The sequence below is a fragment of the Neurospora hispaniola genome, assembly GCF_033458365.1.
Source record: "Neurospora hispaniola strain FGSC 10403 chromosome Unknown B0T23scaffold_6, whole genome shotgun sequence".
NCBI classification, from domain to species: Eukaryota; Fungi; Ascomycota; class Sordariomycetes; order Sordariales; family Sordariaceae; genus Neurospora; species Neurospora hispaniola.
Window position 1 is genome coordinate 3428180 of NW_026944411.1, and position 15545 is coordinate 3443724.

Here is a 15545-nt window from a genome sequence, read left to right on the forward strand (position 1 = left end):
CCTCAAATGGGTGGGTCGATGAAATGTTAGTAGTTTGCTTCTTCAACAGTGCAGATATTGCCGCGGTCCCGTGCTAAGTACTGAGATAGGTATGCAAGCACCACCAGCCTCTCCAATCGATGTAAGTCGACACCGAGTGTCCAGTCCGTCTGTGAGCTGTCAAACGTCGAGTGGTGCTTGACCCGAGTGACCAAGAAGGATAGGACAACATGTCAAGTATATATCAGATGCATCCGCCCATGTTACACTAGACTACATCCGTAAAGGTCGTTGAGAGCTCTCGAACATTTTGGAATTGTCATCACGGAGAGACTCAAAGATTGATCTCCACCTGGATTAGGAAATGATGGGTTGCCTGGACGGCGCGGATTGGTGATACAGGGAAGGGGGTTGCCCGATAGACCCAAAAAAGAAAAAAAGAAACAACCATGTGTCTATTGCTGAATGCAGCAAATGGATATCACCGTCAGATCAACCCAGCAGTACCTATACCTACCTGTTCATAGTGTACACTACAGTAGTGTAGATGATGCATGCGCAACCTGCTCGTCTCAGATGTTCTTCGAAGGGAAGGTTGTGTCTCTGATGTGGTCTGTGCGCAAGCAGGAATCCGACCAATGAAAAACCTCTAATAAGTCCGAAAAGGCCGGTTATCTCCTGGCCATTGGCCGTTTGCAGACCTCCCACAAACCTAATTCCATCGTTGTCTCCATTAATTGGGTCTTTTGGGTGGGTGCAGAATCGGTATATGACAAATGGAAGATCTTGGCCCTCTTGCGCCATTCATCCTGAATCATGACGGAATGGCATTTTTATTGATTTTGAGGTCAAAATTGGGTTGGATGGAATGGGAACAAATGAAAAGCTTGTCGAGAAAAAGAAGAAGAAAAAAGCAGTGAGATAAGACCAGGTGGGGTTGGCGGGCGGGAGGCTCGAATTTGTAAGCCCAAAAGAGGAAAACAATCTCCCCCCTGGCCCCTGCCGCAACAGAACTTTGCGCCTGCAGTGGCGGCGGCCCTATCTGACAGCCATGAGCCGCTGACGGTCTCAGCCCGCACTGCAGTCCGCACACGGCCCTTTGTGCGCTTCGGTTTCGCATTTGACATTTGCACATTTCGAACTGGTCGGTTTTGAAGGCAATCTGAGTTGAGATGAATGCCGTTGACTTTTCCCGATCACCAAGCCTTTCCCGGACTCCAATGCCGGCGATGAGGACGGAGGGATTTCGCTTATGATAAGCCTCAGTCCGTTGCGGAGGGTAAACAGCAATAATGAATGATAGTGACGGCGCTTAGCTGCTGTCGTGAGAGTAAACATAAAGCTTTCCATGTTCGCACAATTGAGTAAACCGTCCCAATGTGTTCGTCGTCCTTCTTCGCCATCATCGGAGTTAGGCCATTGTCAGATACAAAACGCCAATCTTGAATCCGGAGCCTCGTGTGGATCTTCTTCGGCATGTACACCTCTGCCAGCAATCCAAATGTTAGCGCGGTGAATGACAGCATGGCGGTAACCTTGAATCTCGTACAAAAGAAGGTGGCTTTTTACACCCTCACACCCCCTGAATCTTGTACAGTGCAGGTGCCACACTAACAACTCATATGCCGGCAAGCGGTGTACCCCGATTATTAATTCCGTGTGCAGAATTCGACGGCAGCTCATCAACGACGTCAAGACTCGAGAGAGCGATAACCTTAAACGCCTAACGCCGCAGGACATTAGAAATCAACATCCACCACCACACCCCACGGTTACACGGTTGCGTTCCACGGCATCAAGTCAATAAGAAAACGTGGTTGTGGCCATTGCTTTTTTCTGGCTCCCCAAGTTTCTCTGACGCTGACGCCAAGAAGGCATTTTGCTCACTGCATTTACCACATCCCCAACCCCCAGGCGCCAGTACAATCGAGACAGGTTTCAGGACCGCCAAACCCCGAGCCGCAACGGAAACGATGAAAGCCCAGGCATCAATCTCACGACCAAAGAGACCAGATCAAACATGACCATCATCCCATTCCAGCCATCCCAACATCCGCGCATAATGTACAAGACCATTTGACCAGGCAATCGAGGGTTCAGTTCATAAGTTATGCCTAGTGGCTAAGCTTAAAATCCTGTACTTACCTATGTACACTACACTACTGTGTCAATGCACAACTTATGGTTAAAGTGCTGCACGTACCTGACACCACAACACCCCCACCAATCTCGCTAATCTCAAAAAGGATAAAGCTCTCTTCAGCTCCCGTCGGGTCCCCCACAGGCCTCCACGCCGCCGCCGGCCCGGCGGGCTGCTCTCCAACTTCCACCTAACTCCACTATTACCCCAATTTCTGGCCCTTCACCCCGCGGGGGTAAGTCTACTAAATGATTTATCATGATTCATTTTCCATCACTTTGGATTCATCTTGGTTCATCCTGCATCAACCATCATTCATCCCGTCTTGAGCCAATCAATGGTTGCCGTTGTAATTGGGACGCGGTGAGACTGCACGCGAGAGATGCATAGGTACAGATTGGGATGGAAGTCTCGTGTTGTCCCTATTTCCGAGAAAGTGGTTACACGAAACCAGTGGAACTGGATGAGCCCATTTCATCCGCGATTTCTATTGCGTACTTGGTTTGAGCGCAGTTCATGGAAGGGAACTGGTGCCTTCTATCGTACACTACTACTTCCCTGCCTCTAACAGTTTTGCTCGTAGCTTTGATAGGGAGATTGATAGTAAAGGCCCGTGCTTGGCACTCCCCGGGTCGTCTCCTTTCTCTTGTGTAACCTTCAATAGGGGCATTGGCACTTGGAGGTAGCCTAGTCGACGTCGTCTGTAGTCTTGCAGAATACGGCAACGGCAGGATATTGTTCCCATCACCGGTGAGTACCTAGTCTAGATGGTGCGGTTATTGATGTCCTGTAAGCACCCCGCGGCAGATGCAAGGCACTCAACAAACGACCGGCTAGCTACCTCGTTCTTCCGGTGATGGTAGATGAATCTGCTATGATTCATGATGTATGTTTGAAGCCCGTGAGGGTTGTTGGTAGGATATCCCAATTGTAAATAGCTTCAAGTAGACGGTTTGGGAAATGAATGAAGCATCTGCCTTCGTTGAGCCTTACATCGCCATCTGTAAACCACTAGGTCAAACACAGTGGGAAATAAGCACTTCATTACTTACGGGTAAGTCAACGACAAGTATCAGCACGCTTCACATTCACCATGATGCAATCTCGTTCCCTATTCCGAGCAGTCAGATCAAAGCTGCAATGCGGAAAAAAAAAACACAAATGTCAATTAAGAAGAGCCGACATCGTCTGAGTCTCGAATCATAATCCTCCATCCCTAATGTCCTTCCATCTCAAAAGAACGCCTTGCTAACAACTGACTTGTGTCTTGCCCATTCCTATTGCCATTGCCTGTATCATCAGTCATTGCCCTTGAACCCCAATACAGATCTCTCAGGTACGTCACCGCCCCTGCTTAGCCATGACAAGCATCTCCCTCAACATGCCCACCTCCGCATCCCTCTTGGCCAGCATCAGCCTCAACTCGTCCCTCTCCTTTTTGATCTGATCCACCTCCTCCTCGAGCTCTTGTATCCTGTCAATCTTCTTCTGGCGGTACTTTTTCGCGGCAATGTTGTTGCGCTGCCGCTTGATCAGGATGTCCTCAGAGTCTGTGAGCTCGCCTTCGGCAGCGACGCTAGGAGAAAGAGCGCGCTTCTTGGGACCGGGTGGACGACCGCGCTTGGGCTTGCTGGAAGCATCGACGGGAGACGGGAGGGTTAGGCCGGGGTAGAGATGGCCTTGCCCCCCGTGCCCGTCATGGCTGGTCGATGCTGTCGGGGAAGTGGAGCCAGAAGATTGCGAGGTGGGAGGGGTGGTTGAGTGATCGCGAGAACTGGAAGAGGTGGTGGCGTTGAGTTGACTGTAGCCCATGTTGTTGTTGCTGCTGCTGCCGGAATTGTTGCTGGCTGTCCTGTACAGGTCCAGGGTTGTTGTGTTCCGTCCACTTGGCATGGTCAAGCCCATGGTGGTGGAGAGCGTGTCGGTGACATGGCTGAGGGAAGCGGCGGCGTATGGGTCGTCGGAGGAAAGGTGATGATGGTCAAGAGAAAGGTGCATGGGCGGTTGTGGTGGTGCCGATGGTGAAGGGTCGGCCCAGCCTTGTTGTTGAAAGATGTCGTTGGTGTCGGCGAGGAGTGGCGATGGTGTTACTGACAAAGGTAATGTCGGGGCAAAGGGCGAGACAGTGGTTGAAGTTGGAGCAGTGTCGCAAGTAGTAGTAGTAGTCGTAGTCGAGATTGGAAAGGCGAGAGATGTCAGATCCCGTTGGTCGGGAAACAGAAGAGGGTCGGCCCAGTTAAAGTCTTGTTGCTGATGATGAAGGAAATCGTAATCGCTTAATAAATCGCAAGAAAAGTCAAAGTCAAAGGGCGGCGTGTCCTGCAACGAGTATTGCAGGCTGGAAGAAGAAGACCGAGACGCGGACGCTGGCGGCTGCTGAGCATGCTGCGGCGGCCATTCTTGCAGAGTATGGACGGCCTCTCGATCGAGGCCGGGAGAAGATTGTCTTGAAGGGGTTAAATGCAAAGGGGGTTGCCAGTCCGAGTCACCAGACTGGAGTGTTGTGGTTGATGGGGAAAGGGAAGAGAAAGTCAATCGGGAGAAGAAGTCAAGAAGGAGGCAAAGAAATAGACGTCGGGTCCCGGGTGGTCCCTTTCAGGGCACTCCCCTCCCCCTCGTTACAGAAGTGGATCACGATCTGTGGTGAGTGCCCGGGCTGAAGGTGGGGTAGCACAATGAGCATCCGACATGCTCCACTCAAAGCTGTGAGCCAACCAATCATGCAGCCAGTTGGGGCAGTGCATTTTCCCATTTCGGCTGTGTTCGTTCGCTCATTCACCCCTGGGCGTGCTCTCTGGTATTGGGTCTCTGTCTGACTTACAGGATTTCCCCACTTCTAGGAGGTACGTACCCCGACATCAATCCATCGTTTGTCTGACTTGGACAACATTTCTTTCCTCTTGCGCCCAGACAACTCTGCACATCACAACCCTTCGGTCAAGCAAGTGATTACCTATGGTTTGTGAACAGAAAGGCAGGTTGGTTTGGTAGCTTAACAAGTGGCCATACAGCTGGAGAGAAAAAAAAAGAACATCATTGATGGAAAGATAGGTTGACAAGAAAACTTGTGAGGCGAGCATTGCCACTACCTTTATCAAACCAGGTCAATAGGGAAAGTAATCAAACGATCAATTGTTCAAAGAACTATACATCAAGCCAAAACTACATCACATCATCTCATATTATTGGGGTAATCCGCAGTCAGTCCTCCCTCTACCATGTAACAGACACCGGCAAATCCCTACTACTTTGTCCCACATGGAAAGTATACGCCCCCTCCATAATCATCACCCAATTCTGCACTTCAACATCCCAATAACTCAGATCCCTTCTCGTCAAGTTAAACTCCACCTTTGCCGACTTGCCCGCCTCCAAGTAGACTTTGTCGAACCCCCTTAGTACCTTGACGGGGAAATCTACCTGGACCGTTCCATTTGCAGACTCCTTCGGAGAATCAGGATAAGAGAGATACAGCTGCGGCACCACGGAACCCGCTACCTTGCCCGTATTCCGCACGTCCACTGTCACCTTGGCATAAACCGCCCAGAGCTCGGGGTTCCCACCCTCGTCACCGCCTGCTTGACTCAAAGGTGCGGGGGTGTCGTAGCCATCAGGATAAGGATACTTCTTGCCTCCTTTTCTGGATGCCACAGCGTTGTGTGCTTCATCTGGAGAGAGATACGGGTAGATGTACTTGTCCAACCTCCTGATCTCCTTGTCGCCTTCAGGCCAGAGGACCTCTTCGACCGGAGGGATGTCGGTTGAGTAGGTGGGCGGTTCCACAAGCGCATCAAGACGAGGAAAAGGTAGGGCGGATTTGGGCCGGATAGTCTTGACGGTGGCGTTACCGAGTTCAAAAGGGGTGTAACTCAGGCCGTAGCCGAATTCGAAGCGGGGGGTGATGCCCATCCTGTCAAACCATCGGTAGTCGACGTACAGCCCTTCGCTGAAATTCTGCTGCGGGACGACGCCGTTGGGGAGGTAGAGGACCTGTCCGCCTGGTCCATAGTCTTCTAACGATTTGCCGATAGTAAAGGGAAGATGGCCGGAGGGATTGACATGACCGAACAGCACGTCCACCAAAGCGTTTCCGGACTCCTCACCGGGAAGGTTAGCGAACACAACGGCTTTGATCTGGGGGAGATCGATCCAGCGCTCCATCACCACCGGGCCGACGGCATGGATGACGACCACGACATCACTAAACCCGCCGCCGCACCTAGCAGCTACTTCCTGGATCAAAGCATCGCCGTTCTTCTGTAGGAAGAGATCAGGTCGATCACCACGGACGTTTTCCCACGCCTTGAAGCCCTCGCCGGCATCGGCATTGACGAAGACGAGGCAAAGGTCAAGGTCATCGATCACGGCCTTTTCAGAAAGTGAAAAAGGAAGTTGGTTGGATAGATGCTCGTGCAGCTCAACCTTTGACGAGTCGAACTGCTTGCGGAGAGCTTCGACAGGTGTGACCAGGTATGGGAATTCCACAGCCCCTGAACCCCAGCCGGATCCCAAAGTGCCCTGGTTGCAGCCGCGGTCTGGGCAGGAGTTGGGACCTCCGGGCAAGGGACCGGCGTCTTCGCCAAAGATGCCGATTTTGACCCTGTCGGGGGTGTTATTGGCGGCCTGGCGTTTGCGAAGTCCCGCTCGGCTAAGTGGTAAGACCGGACCCTCGTTCTTCAACAGCACCGTCCCCTCGGCCGCCACCTGCCTCGCAATAACCGAGTGATTCGCCCGTACATCCACAAACTGGTTAACCACCACCGTCTCCTGCTCCGTCGGGCTCCCTGGGCTAAAAACCCCCATCTGTTCGTTCGTCCAACTCGAAAAGTTCGGCCCCTTATCCCTTGGCCACCTTTCCTCATTATCCTGGCCCATCTGATACCAAGCCGCCACCACTCTCGTAGCCATATCATCCATCCTCTCCACCGGTACACTCCCATTCAGCACCGCCTTGCTCAACTCCTTCCCCCACAGACTTTTGCCATTCGCCCACCTGAGTCCATCACCCGGCATCGTCATATCCAACCCCGCCAACGCCGTACTGACTCCTGCCCTTTGCGCCAGCCAATCACTCATGACAAACCCCTGGAACCCCAGCTCGTCCTTGAGGATCCCATTCAGCAACTTGCTGTTCCCACACGCATAGCTGTTGTTGACCATGTTATATGAGCACATGACGCTGGCCACGCCCGCCTTGACCGCGTCGCCAAAAGGCCAGGCATACAACTCGTGCAATGTCCTGTCGTCCACGTTGGAGGAAATAGCATTCGGCAGTCCCCACTCCCACGGCTGGCGAAAGTGTTCCTGCTCGTTAGCAATGAAATGCTTGACGGTCGCCATGACGCCCTCGGACTGGATGCCTCTGATCGTTTCCGCCCCCGCGATGCCCTGCAAGTAGGGATCCGAGCCAAAACCCTCCCAGTTGCGACCGCCGGCGGGCATGCGACCAAGAGGACCGACACAGGGGCCGAGAATGGCGTTTACCCCCTTGGCACGGGCCTCGATGGCGTGTGCTTTACCACGGGCGTACATCAACTGACGATTCCAGGTCGCGCCGACGGTGATTCCGGCTGGGAAAGCAGTGATGTTGTTCGCATTTCGGATACCCAGCGGTCCATCCTGTAGTTGTAAAGCAGGGAAGCCGACGAGCACAGCAGGGGCGGTGGTGCCGACTGCCAGACCCATTTGCCAGCCGACGCCGGTGGTGATGTTGACTTTCTCGGCCAGGGTCATTTTGGACACCAGTTTGGCCGCCTTTTGGTAGGACTCATACCAGGTGCCGGCTATGCCACCCTTTGGAGAAGGATACCATGGTGGTGAGAGGCCGTAGGGAGGTTCTTGGAGAGCGGCCTTGTATCCTAGACCTCCCCCGACGAGGAGGATGACGAAGAGGATGAGCCCAAAGGCGGCAAAGATGAGGCAGTACCTGCTGCGTCTAGCTAGCCATGGTTTGCGGGTGGGCAGTGGCTGGAAGGTTGGTAGTGTTGGGTTGGTGGGCTGGGTGCGTCGTGTTCGCTGTTGTTTCTGTCTGTGGGCGGGACGTTTGGGGGTGGTGTTGATGTTGACGTTGTCGTCGGAGTCGGACGAGTAATCGGCGTGATGCTCGGTGGACGTGGAGCCGAGGAGCCCTTGCTTACTGGGATCGTGAGCAGCCATCTCCACTTGTGATAGGCAATCAGCCCAGTTGGCGATGATCAGTGATTATTCAATGTCATTGGCGTCGTGGTGGAACTGTACATAGATGGTGTTAGTCCTATGCTACTATGCGGGCATTGGCTGTGTTAGATAGGTAGATAGTATTGAGCACAGAGATGGGAAAGCGATAGTTGGACAGTCGAGAAAACACCATACTAAGAGCCGTGATGGAACTGGACAAGGACGGTGGAGCAATGGGTTTGGATTCTAGCTTTTGATGATGAAGAAGCCAAATCAATTTGGCAATAGAACGGACATGGATGGTGTAGAGCACGACGGCGCAGAATTCGGAAAAATGATTGATTAGCGTGTGAAGTGCGACGTGAAGCTGGGCTGTCGTTTGCTTTCAGCTGTCGCTATCGTGGTGATTTGGTGGTCGCCGGTCTGTTTTTGGTTGGCTAGAGGTAGGTAGGTAGTCTAGTTGGCGATGACGATGAAAGGTGGAAGAGGGACTCAACCCGGACGACGACCTGTCAGCTGGCAATGAGCTCTTCAGGGTGATCACGTGCCAGCTGTTTCAAGGCATGGACGCAGCTGCCAAGACCAGAGACACCCCTCCAATTGGACCTCGTCCCAGGGGCAGATCAAGTCCCCCGTCCGTCAGCGGGCCAGCCCCTGAAACATGCCGTCTTCCCGCTGAAGCTGCCCCTGGTTCCAGCTTGGCGGGGTGCACTAACAATTTAACGGACGGCCCCGGGGGAGCTTCCCCTTCGCCAACGTGGCACACGACATCCGACTCGGCCCCCCTTCCCCGTCTTTTACCCCCTTTAACACCACCTCACTCCGACCAGGTCACCGTCTTCCGTCTCCGGACTCTCGAAACAACAACTACACACCGGTCAATTGACGGCTTCCGGATTGCGAATACCACCTTTTAATATACCTACCTAATCCTACCTACTTTCCACACGGGCCTTGACGGCAACGCGACCGACTCGGACACTCCGAACCATCATCCCCTGAACACCGAACCCCCCTTTTTCGAGGTCCTCTCTTCTCCGTACGACCTCCTACAACCACGAGAACAACGACAAGATACTACCACTCCCACGGCTCCCCAAATAATCTCGCCAAAATGTCCCTCTCCTCCCCCGAAATCCTCACCGCCTACGACGCTGTCCGCTCCGACCGCTCGCCGGAGAACTGGCTTCTCCTGTCCAACGCCTCGCCCACCACACAAACCCTCTCTCTCAAAGCCACCGGCTCCGGCGGCATTCCCGAGCTTTTATCCCACCTATCGCCCACCGAAGTGCAATACGCGTACGTGCGCATCCAGTACGCCAATGACGCCGAGTCGGTGCGCGTCAAGTTTGCCCTGATCATCTGGATCGGCGAGCAGACCAAGGTGATGCGCAAAGCGCGTGTGTCCATCGAATCCGGGGAGGTCAAGCGCGTGCTGGCGCATCACAGTATCACGGTGGATGCGAGCGAGGTGCGCGACATTGACGAGGAGGAGATTGTGCGGAGACTACGAAAGGCGGGGGGCGCTGATTATAATGGTGGAAGGGGTTAGACTAGAGGAGGTCTGTCTGTCTGTTTGAATCTGACAAGAAAGAGGAGGGATGTGAAGAGAAAAGGAGGAGCTAGAGTTGGCTTTAGCGAAGAGCAGTTGGATAGATCTGGGTATTTTCGGGTTCACCGGGAGACAAAAAGACGGAGGAAGGGTGCTGGTTCCCTTCCTCTCTCGCATCGATGATCTACTACTACAAATAGTTGTACAGCATACTTACTTATTTTTTTGGTTATTTGGTCTGTACACACCTACGCTGCGGATACCCCAAACGCGTCCTTGTTGTTCGCATTTTGGAAATACGGAACGGAACGGATGCAATTCATGGCCCCTTTTATTGTCCTTTGGCTGTTCTCGTCTGCTGCTTGCTTTCTTCATCGTTGCTGGTTACACCTGTTGACAGATCGACATCGGTCCCCTGAAAATCACCGCCAACAAGCCCATCTCCAGCAACAGTCACGCAACACAAAGGTCAGTCTGTGTACCCTTCTTCTCACCATATCATTATTTTTCTAATTGATACTGATCACTATGGCAGTACTAGGTAGTAGGTAGTAGGCATTACTAGCATGGCCACAACGGGGCTCTGGTACTATAGGTCTGGTCGCATTGTAAGTGCCCTTTTCATCGTCGTTACTCAGGGATTCGTTATCCATTGTCCATTTCTCGTCCCAACCAAGATTTCAGTTCAAGTATCCGTTCCGTTCAAAGCATAAGAGGCATCCATTCTAATCCCAACGCCAAAGGTCATCCAAAAACAAAAGAAGCAAAAAGAAAAAAAGAAAAAAGAAAAAAAAGAAAAGAATGCCAAGCGAGTACTTGTCAGTAACACACGAACAGCAGCACCCACTCAGGAATCACCAATCATCGCCCCCCACGTCTTTTGGGCCATCACAACTCCTCCCTCGGTACCTGCGCCGGCTGGTTGTGGAGTGCGGCCGTCTCGCCATTAGCGAGGGGTTGCGTAAGGTTGGTAGGAGTGTGTTTCAATCCATCTTGATGCGCGTGACGGGCACCCTCAAGGTCGCCACGACCGTCGCCGTCCGCACCCGGGTTGAGATCGTGGTACCGGAGGGCCTGCAACAGCTTGTAAAACCCGCAAGCCAGGAGAGCACCGAGCACGGGGCCCAGCCAGTAGATCCAGTGGTATCCAGGGAAGTGGCGGTTGACAATGGCCGGGCCGAGGGAGCGGACAGGGTTGAGACTGCCGCCGGTGAAGTAGACGCCTGTTGATCGACCGTGAGCATATGATCTGGAAAAGTGGAAAGAGAAGGAAAAAGAACCTACCGACTAACTGAGACAGGAACAAAGACAGGCCAATGGCTACTGGAGCAGCAAACGTCCCTTCGTGTTTCTCGACGGCCATCATCAAAATGACAAAGACCAACTCGCACGTCAAGAATAGCTCGATGAAGAAGCCCTGAGCAACAGTCGCTCCGCCTCCCAGAGTAGTTTCCACAGCCAACGGACCAGGGAAAATCACTTGAACCAACCCAGCAGCCGCAGTGGCGCCCAGGATCTGAGCAACGATGACAATGGCAGCACGAACGGCGGGGAAGCCACCAACGAGGACAAGTGCGAGCGTAACCTGTGATATGTGTGTTAGTATGTTTCATGGTCTGGGAAAATGGGAAAGAGTAAAAACTTACAGCAGGATTAAAAGCACCGCCGGTAACCCTGAAAAAGGCCCAAACGTTCACCATCAGACTGAAGCCAAAAGCGAAGGCAATGTACAGCAGGTTGCTCGTCGAGGGTAGCTTCGCGGCGTTGGCCGGAGCCGTGTTGGCGACCTGTGTCCCAGCAAAGGCAAAGAACAAGAACAAGAAGGTTCCGACAAACTCGCCTATCCCAAAGACAAGATTGGTGCGCAAGGGGTGCGACATGTTGGCAAAGGGGGCCATGATGCCTCTGGAGGAGCCTCTTCCAACGGCCGTCAAAGTGCTCGACTGATGAGAGTGGGTATGGGAAAGGGTGTACTTGGTGGTGGGCGTGGGAGGTGGGATAGGTGTAATGGAGACTGAGACAGGATGTAGGCCAGCTTTCTTCTCTGATGGTGGTGACAGCAGGAATGTTGTCTGCCGCGAGGGAGGAGGGCTTTTATCTATCTCGACCACGGAGGCCGAGGAGACGACTGGAGCGTGGGCACCCATAGTGTCTGTCTGTCTATCTGCCTCTGTGTTCCTCGAGCTCGGGTGCTGTTCGATCAACAGGCGATGATGTCCTGGTGGGCTGATGCGTCTGTCGGCTAGGGACGTGTGTGCGGGCAACAGATGCAGTGGTTCAACGGCTTTACCGGGATGCTATGGTTGAACAAAGCGCTTGGTACCCTTGAACGTCTGCTTGTCCTTGGACCACGACGATCCCTGCTTTGTCTGCCGGCTGCTCTCTTTTGTTTTGCACTCGAGACTGCTGCAGTGAAACACCGGTACAAGAATTCCCGTCTGCTCTGGACTGATGCCCGCACCAGCGGTGTGATGATGACGCCGAAACGAAATCAAGAAGCAATGGTGACGCTGCAATGTGCGGTTTCGGGCGGTTAACGAACGTTTGGCGATTCGGTCGGGATGAACAGGTGGAGCACTTGAAAAGTAAAAGCCGTTACGATCGGAGACGGGAAGATCAAAGCCGCCCAAGATGCCAGGTGTGTCCTTGGTGTCTTTACCTCCGAGTCGTGGGTCGGTCCCGCAGTATGTGAAAGGAAGTGAGGCGGGAGGCGAGGATAGCGAGGATAGCCGAGTCGGCAATGGTACGGTAGCCGGTTGATCGCTGCAGCGAGGAGTAGCAAAAGCAAAACAACAACAAAAAATCATGTAATTATGATGATGATCTCTGCGCCCAACGGTCAAGTTGCGGGGGAGTTGTGATGGGGATCGGGTATTAGTTCCAGGTCTGAGAAAAGATACTGTTGGAAGTCGTCGAGTAAAAGATGCTTAGTTGTGGTTTTCAAATCATGACAGAAAGGAGAAAAGAGAGGAGAAGGGCCAAAACTGAGTGGTCGTGGAATCGGGGAGATGGCAGTCTAGTAATGAGTGCTTTCTTCAAACCTTATGGACAAGGAGGTAAGAAAATGAAGGTACGATGGAGTCATGTACTAATTGTGAGTGTGCATTGAGTGGATGGCGGCACTCCTCATTCATGGCTTGGCCCATGGCGTGGTCTGGTCAGGTCAGTACCAGAGTAGGAGACACACCAGCAGTCGTTCCTTCCGTCTCTCCCTGTTAGTCTAATATTAGTCCGGCGCCATCGCGCATGCGAAGCAACGAAAGCCACCTCAGGCGGGAAGGAGCCGGCTGATATCAAACACCATCGACTAGCGCCTTCCGGGAGGGTGTTGGCTGCTTGGCCGAAGACTGAACAAGCATCAATGGAAACCTGGAACTTTTCCGCAATACGCGGTTCGAAATTAGCTCTACACACCACCTACATTACTTAGAGGTGACTACACCCTCTTGCTGGTGAACATGGTGAACATGCGGATGGTGGGTGGTTTGCAATATCCGGCGTTGTCCCGAGTGTTCTCAACTATCCTGGGTCGAGTCCACAGATCGGATTGGTGGCTTGAAGCCTCTCTTGGCCCGTGGATCGGAGGCAGAGATCTACCATAGCGTCCGTTGTGGAGGTAGGGAAGGGTACCTGGGTACGTATCTCTTCCATCACTGCAAGCATCGTGATGCTGAGACTTGGCGGTCTGTGTTTTCTCTTAGTTTCGCTTGTCTTGGCCATGTCGTTGCCCACTGGCGCCCCGAAGGTGCCGATGCCAGAGGAATGGAGGACTCGTATAAGCTTAAAGTAACCCGATGATACTATCTAGACCGCTTCTGTGTCAGATGCTGGTACTCTTGGAAGGTACAGTAATGTGCCAAGTAAATGCAAACCACTCGGGCAGGTCATTTTCCTTGCATTTACTGGGTCCTTGCATTTACTGGTACTTACATTTGGGCTTGCGTGATAGCCAGTGAGAGTTCTAATGAGGGGTTCTGATAGCCAGTGAGAGTTCTAATGAGGGGTTCTGATAGCCAGTAATAGCCCCAATATAGGTAATAGGGGTGCCACAATCCCCTGGTAGCTACCCTATTAGCTGCAAATTTATGTAGTGGGCTGGTTGAGCGGCTTGCATATTGCAGCTTGCAGGCTATGCTATACTAAAATAATTTGGATACGGAAACTCCTAGTATTTACTGGGTCTTTGCATTTATTGGGTCTAGCATTTACTAGGCACATTACTGTATCCATCTCCTTTACCATGTGTTGATACTAGCTCATCTCCCCGGGGGTTTGGTAGGTACATGCTACGCCAAGCTGTTAATAATCCCCCAGTCTTACACCTACCCCGGTCTCCATGTTAGTGTACATACATTACCAGAGCCCCCCTGTACTGTTCTGGATTCCTACCGATTCGGGATCCCTGTTGCGCCATGCTATCTAAGTAGAGGTAGTCTCGGCTTTGTTTGTTTCCATGGCTCCTTCGACGTGTTCAATGCAGTCACTATCACGAACAACTTGGTTGAGCTGTCAACCTTGGTTCTCGTGGCCACCATGTCCTGGGATCCCCAATGAGCTGATGTAGCGCGAGTCCCGATCATAATCATTTCCCTTGATGCCCTTGCATGCGGATTTTCCTACGTGGTGTTCACTATACATAGTTGGTTGGATTGAAAGGGGAAAGGTGTAGATCCGGGACGTTGACCGGATGAGCCTGAATGCCTTTCAGCCATTGGATATTCGGTAATTGGAAAGACGAAAGGTCGAAAGGAAGGCCGGGGAAATGAAATTGCGTGTTTAACAAGTGCCAGCACTAACAGGCACTAACACTTACACTAGAGGTATTCGATCTGTGGATGAAGCCGTCGGGTGGATGGAAGCATCGAGGTATGAAATCGGGATGCGGTTACCCGTCAAGCAAGCTCAGCAGACGCCTACGGGATTAATCGAGTCTTGGATTTCCTGCGTCGTCCAGTTGCTGCGGTTGTCGCCATCACGATGTTTGTTTTGAGAACTCGCTGGATATCCCTTGGTGTCTGTCAATTACAGTAGCCGCGGCCACCGATAACTCTCAGCTTAGTGTTAGTGCATGCATCAACTCAAGCCACACACGGCTTCGCCTGCAGGAGCGGGTGTTTGCGCCGTGCCCGGGGTTTGGAGTGAGGATCCATTCTGAATGCTGCAGTCGCATCGGATTGCCAGCGGTTTGGCCACCCTCCTCCCCCTTGTCCTCCGGCATTGCCTCATCTCCACCACGAACAGAACGACCGTTGACGATGGTCGGTCGCACGTGTTGTTATGGCTTAATGATACCCGCCTCTGCGGTAGCTCCTCGAGCTTGCTACGTGAACCGAGCTGATAAGCTGAGCTCCCTGTCCTGGGGACTGGACTCGATCCTTGGCGGTGGACTGCCACGAAGAAGCATCACGAGATCATGTCACTAGGTGCTCTGTACGGTTGTTGGGATGAGCGGTGCGGACTTGTCGTCCGCCAGAGCCATGTTTACCGCCGGCTTCTCGTCCTTCGGTCCTTTCTTCGTATTCGATGTTGCACCTCCCCCGCTGCTTTTGGTCAAAAAGGGATGTTAATGGCGTCAAGTGTCTCGAGATAAATAGGACCTTTCCCACCCCCGATTCTCGAAAAAGGAACTAAAGGCACAAACCGATGACCATGTTTCAGTTATGGTCTGCCTAGCTACCCGCTTTGTGAACCCCCATCAGCAATGCGACTGTTAGACGT

The 15545-nt window shown here is 52.7% G+C and overlaps 3 protein-coding genes across 3 annotated transcripts; 1 reads left to right on the forward strand and 2 right to left on the reverse strand.

Annotated features, from left to right (window-relative positions):
* Positions 1-3460: 3460 nt before the first annotated feature.
* On the reverse strand, positions 3461-8275 carry B0T23DRAFT_321636 (uncharacterized protein; the record flags this gene model as incomplete). The annotated part of the gene is made up of 2 exons (XM_062835249.1): positions 3461-4612; positions 5378-8275. 2 exons carry the CDS (start codon positions 8273-8275, stop codon positions 3461-3463), a joined length of 4050 nt encoding a protein of 1349 aa, XP_062691301.1.
* Positions 8276-9291: 1016 nt separating this feature from the next.
* B0T23DRAFT_204606 (uncharacterized protein) lies at positions 9292-10223 on the forward strand. Its single transcript, XM_062833445.1, has one exon. It carries the CDS (start codon positions 9390-9392, stop codon positions 9825-9827), a length of 438 nt encoding a protein of 145 aa, XP_062691302.1. The 5' UTR covers positions 9292-9389; the 3' UTR covers positions 9828-10223.
* A 374-nt stretch (positions 10224-10597) lies between these two features.
* On the reverse strand, positions 10598-12158 carry B0T23DRAFT_204586 (aquaporin-like protein). Its single transcript, XM_062833444.1, has 3 exons — positions 11474-12158; positions 11112-11412; positions 10598-11050 (listed from the first exon to the last, which is right to left on the reverse strand). Exons 1-3 carry the CDS (start codon positions 11972-11974, stop codon positions 10716-10718), a joined length of 1137 nt encoding a protein of 378 aa, XP_062691303.1. The 5' UTR covers positions 11975-12158; the 3' UTR covers positions 10598-10715.
* Positions 12159-15545: the final 3387 nt, after the last annotated feature.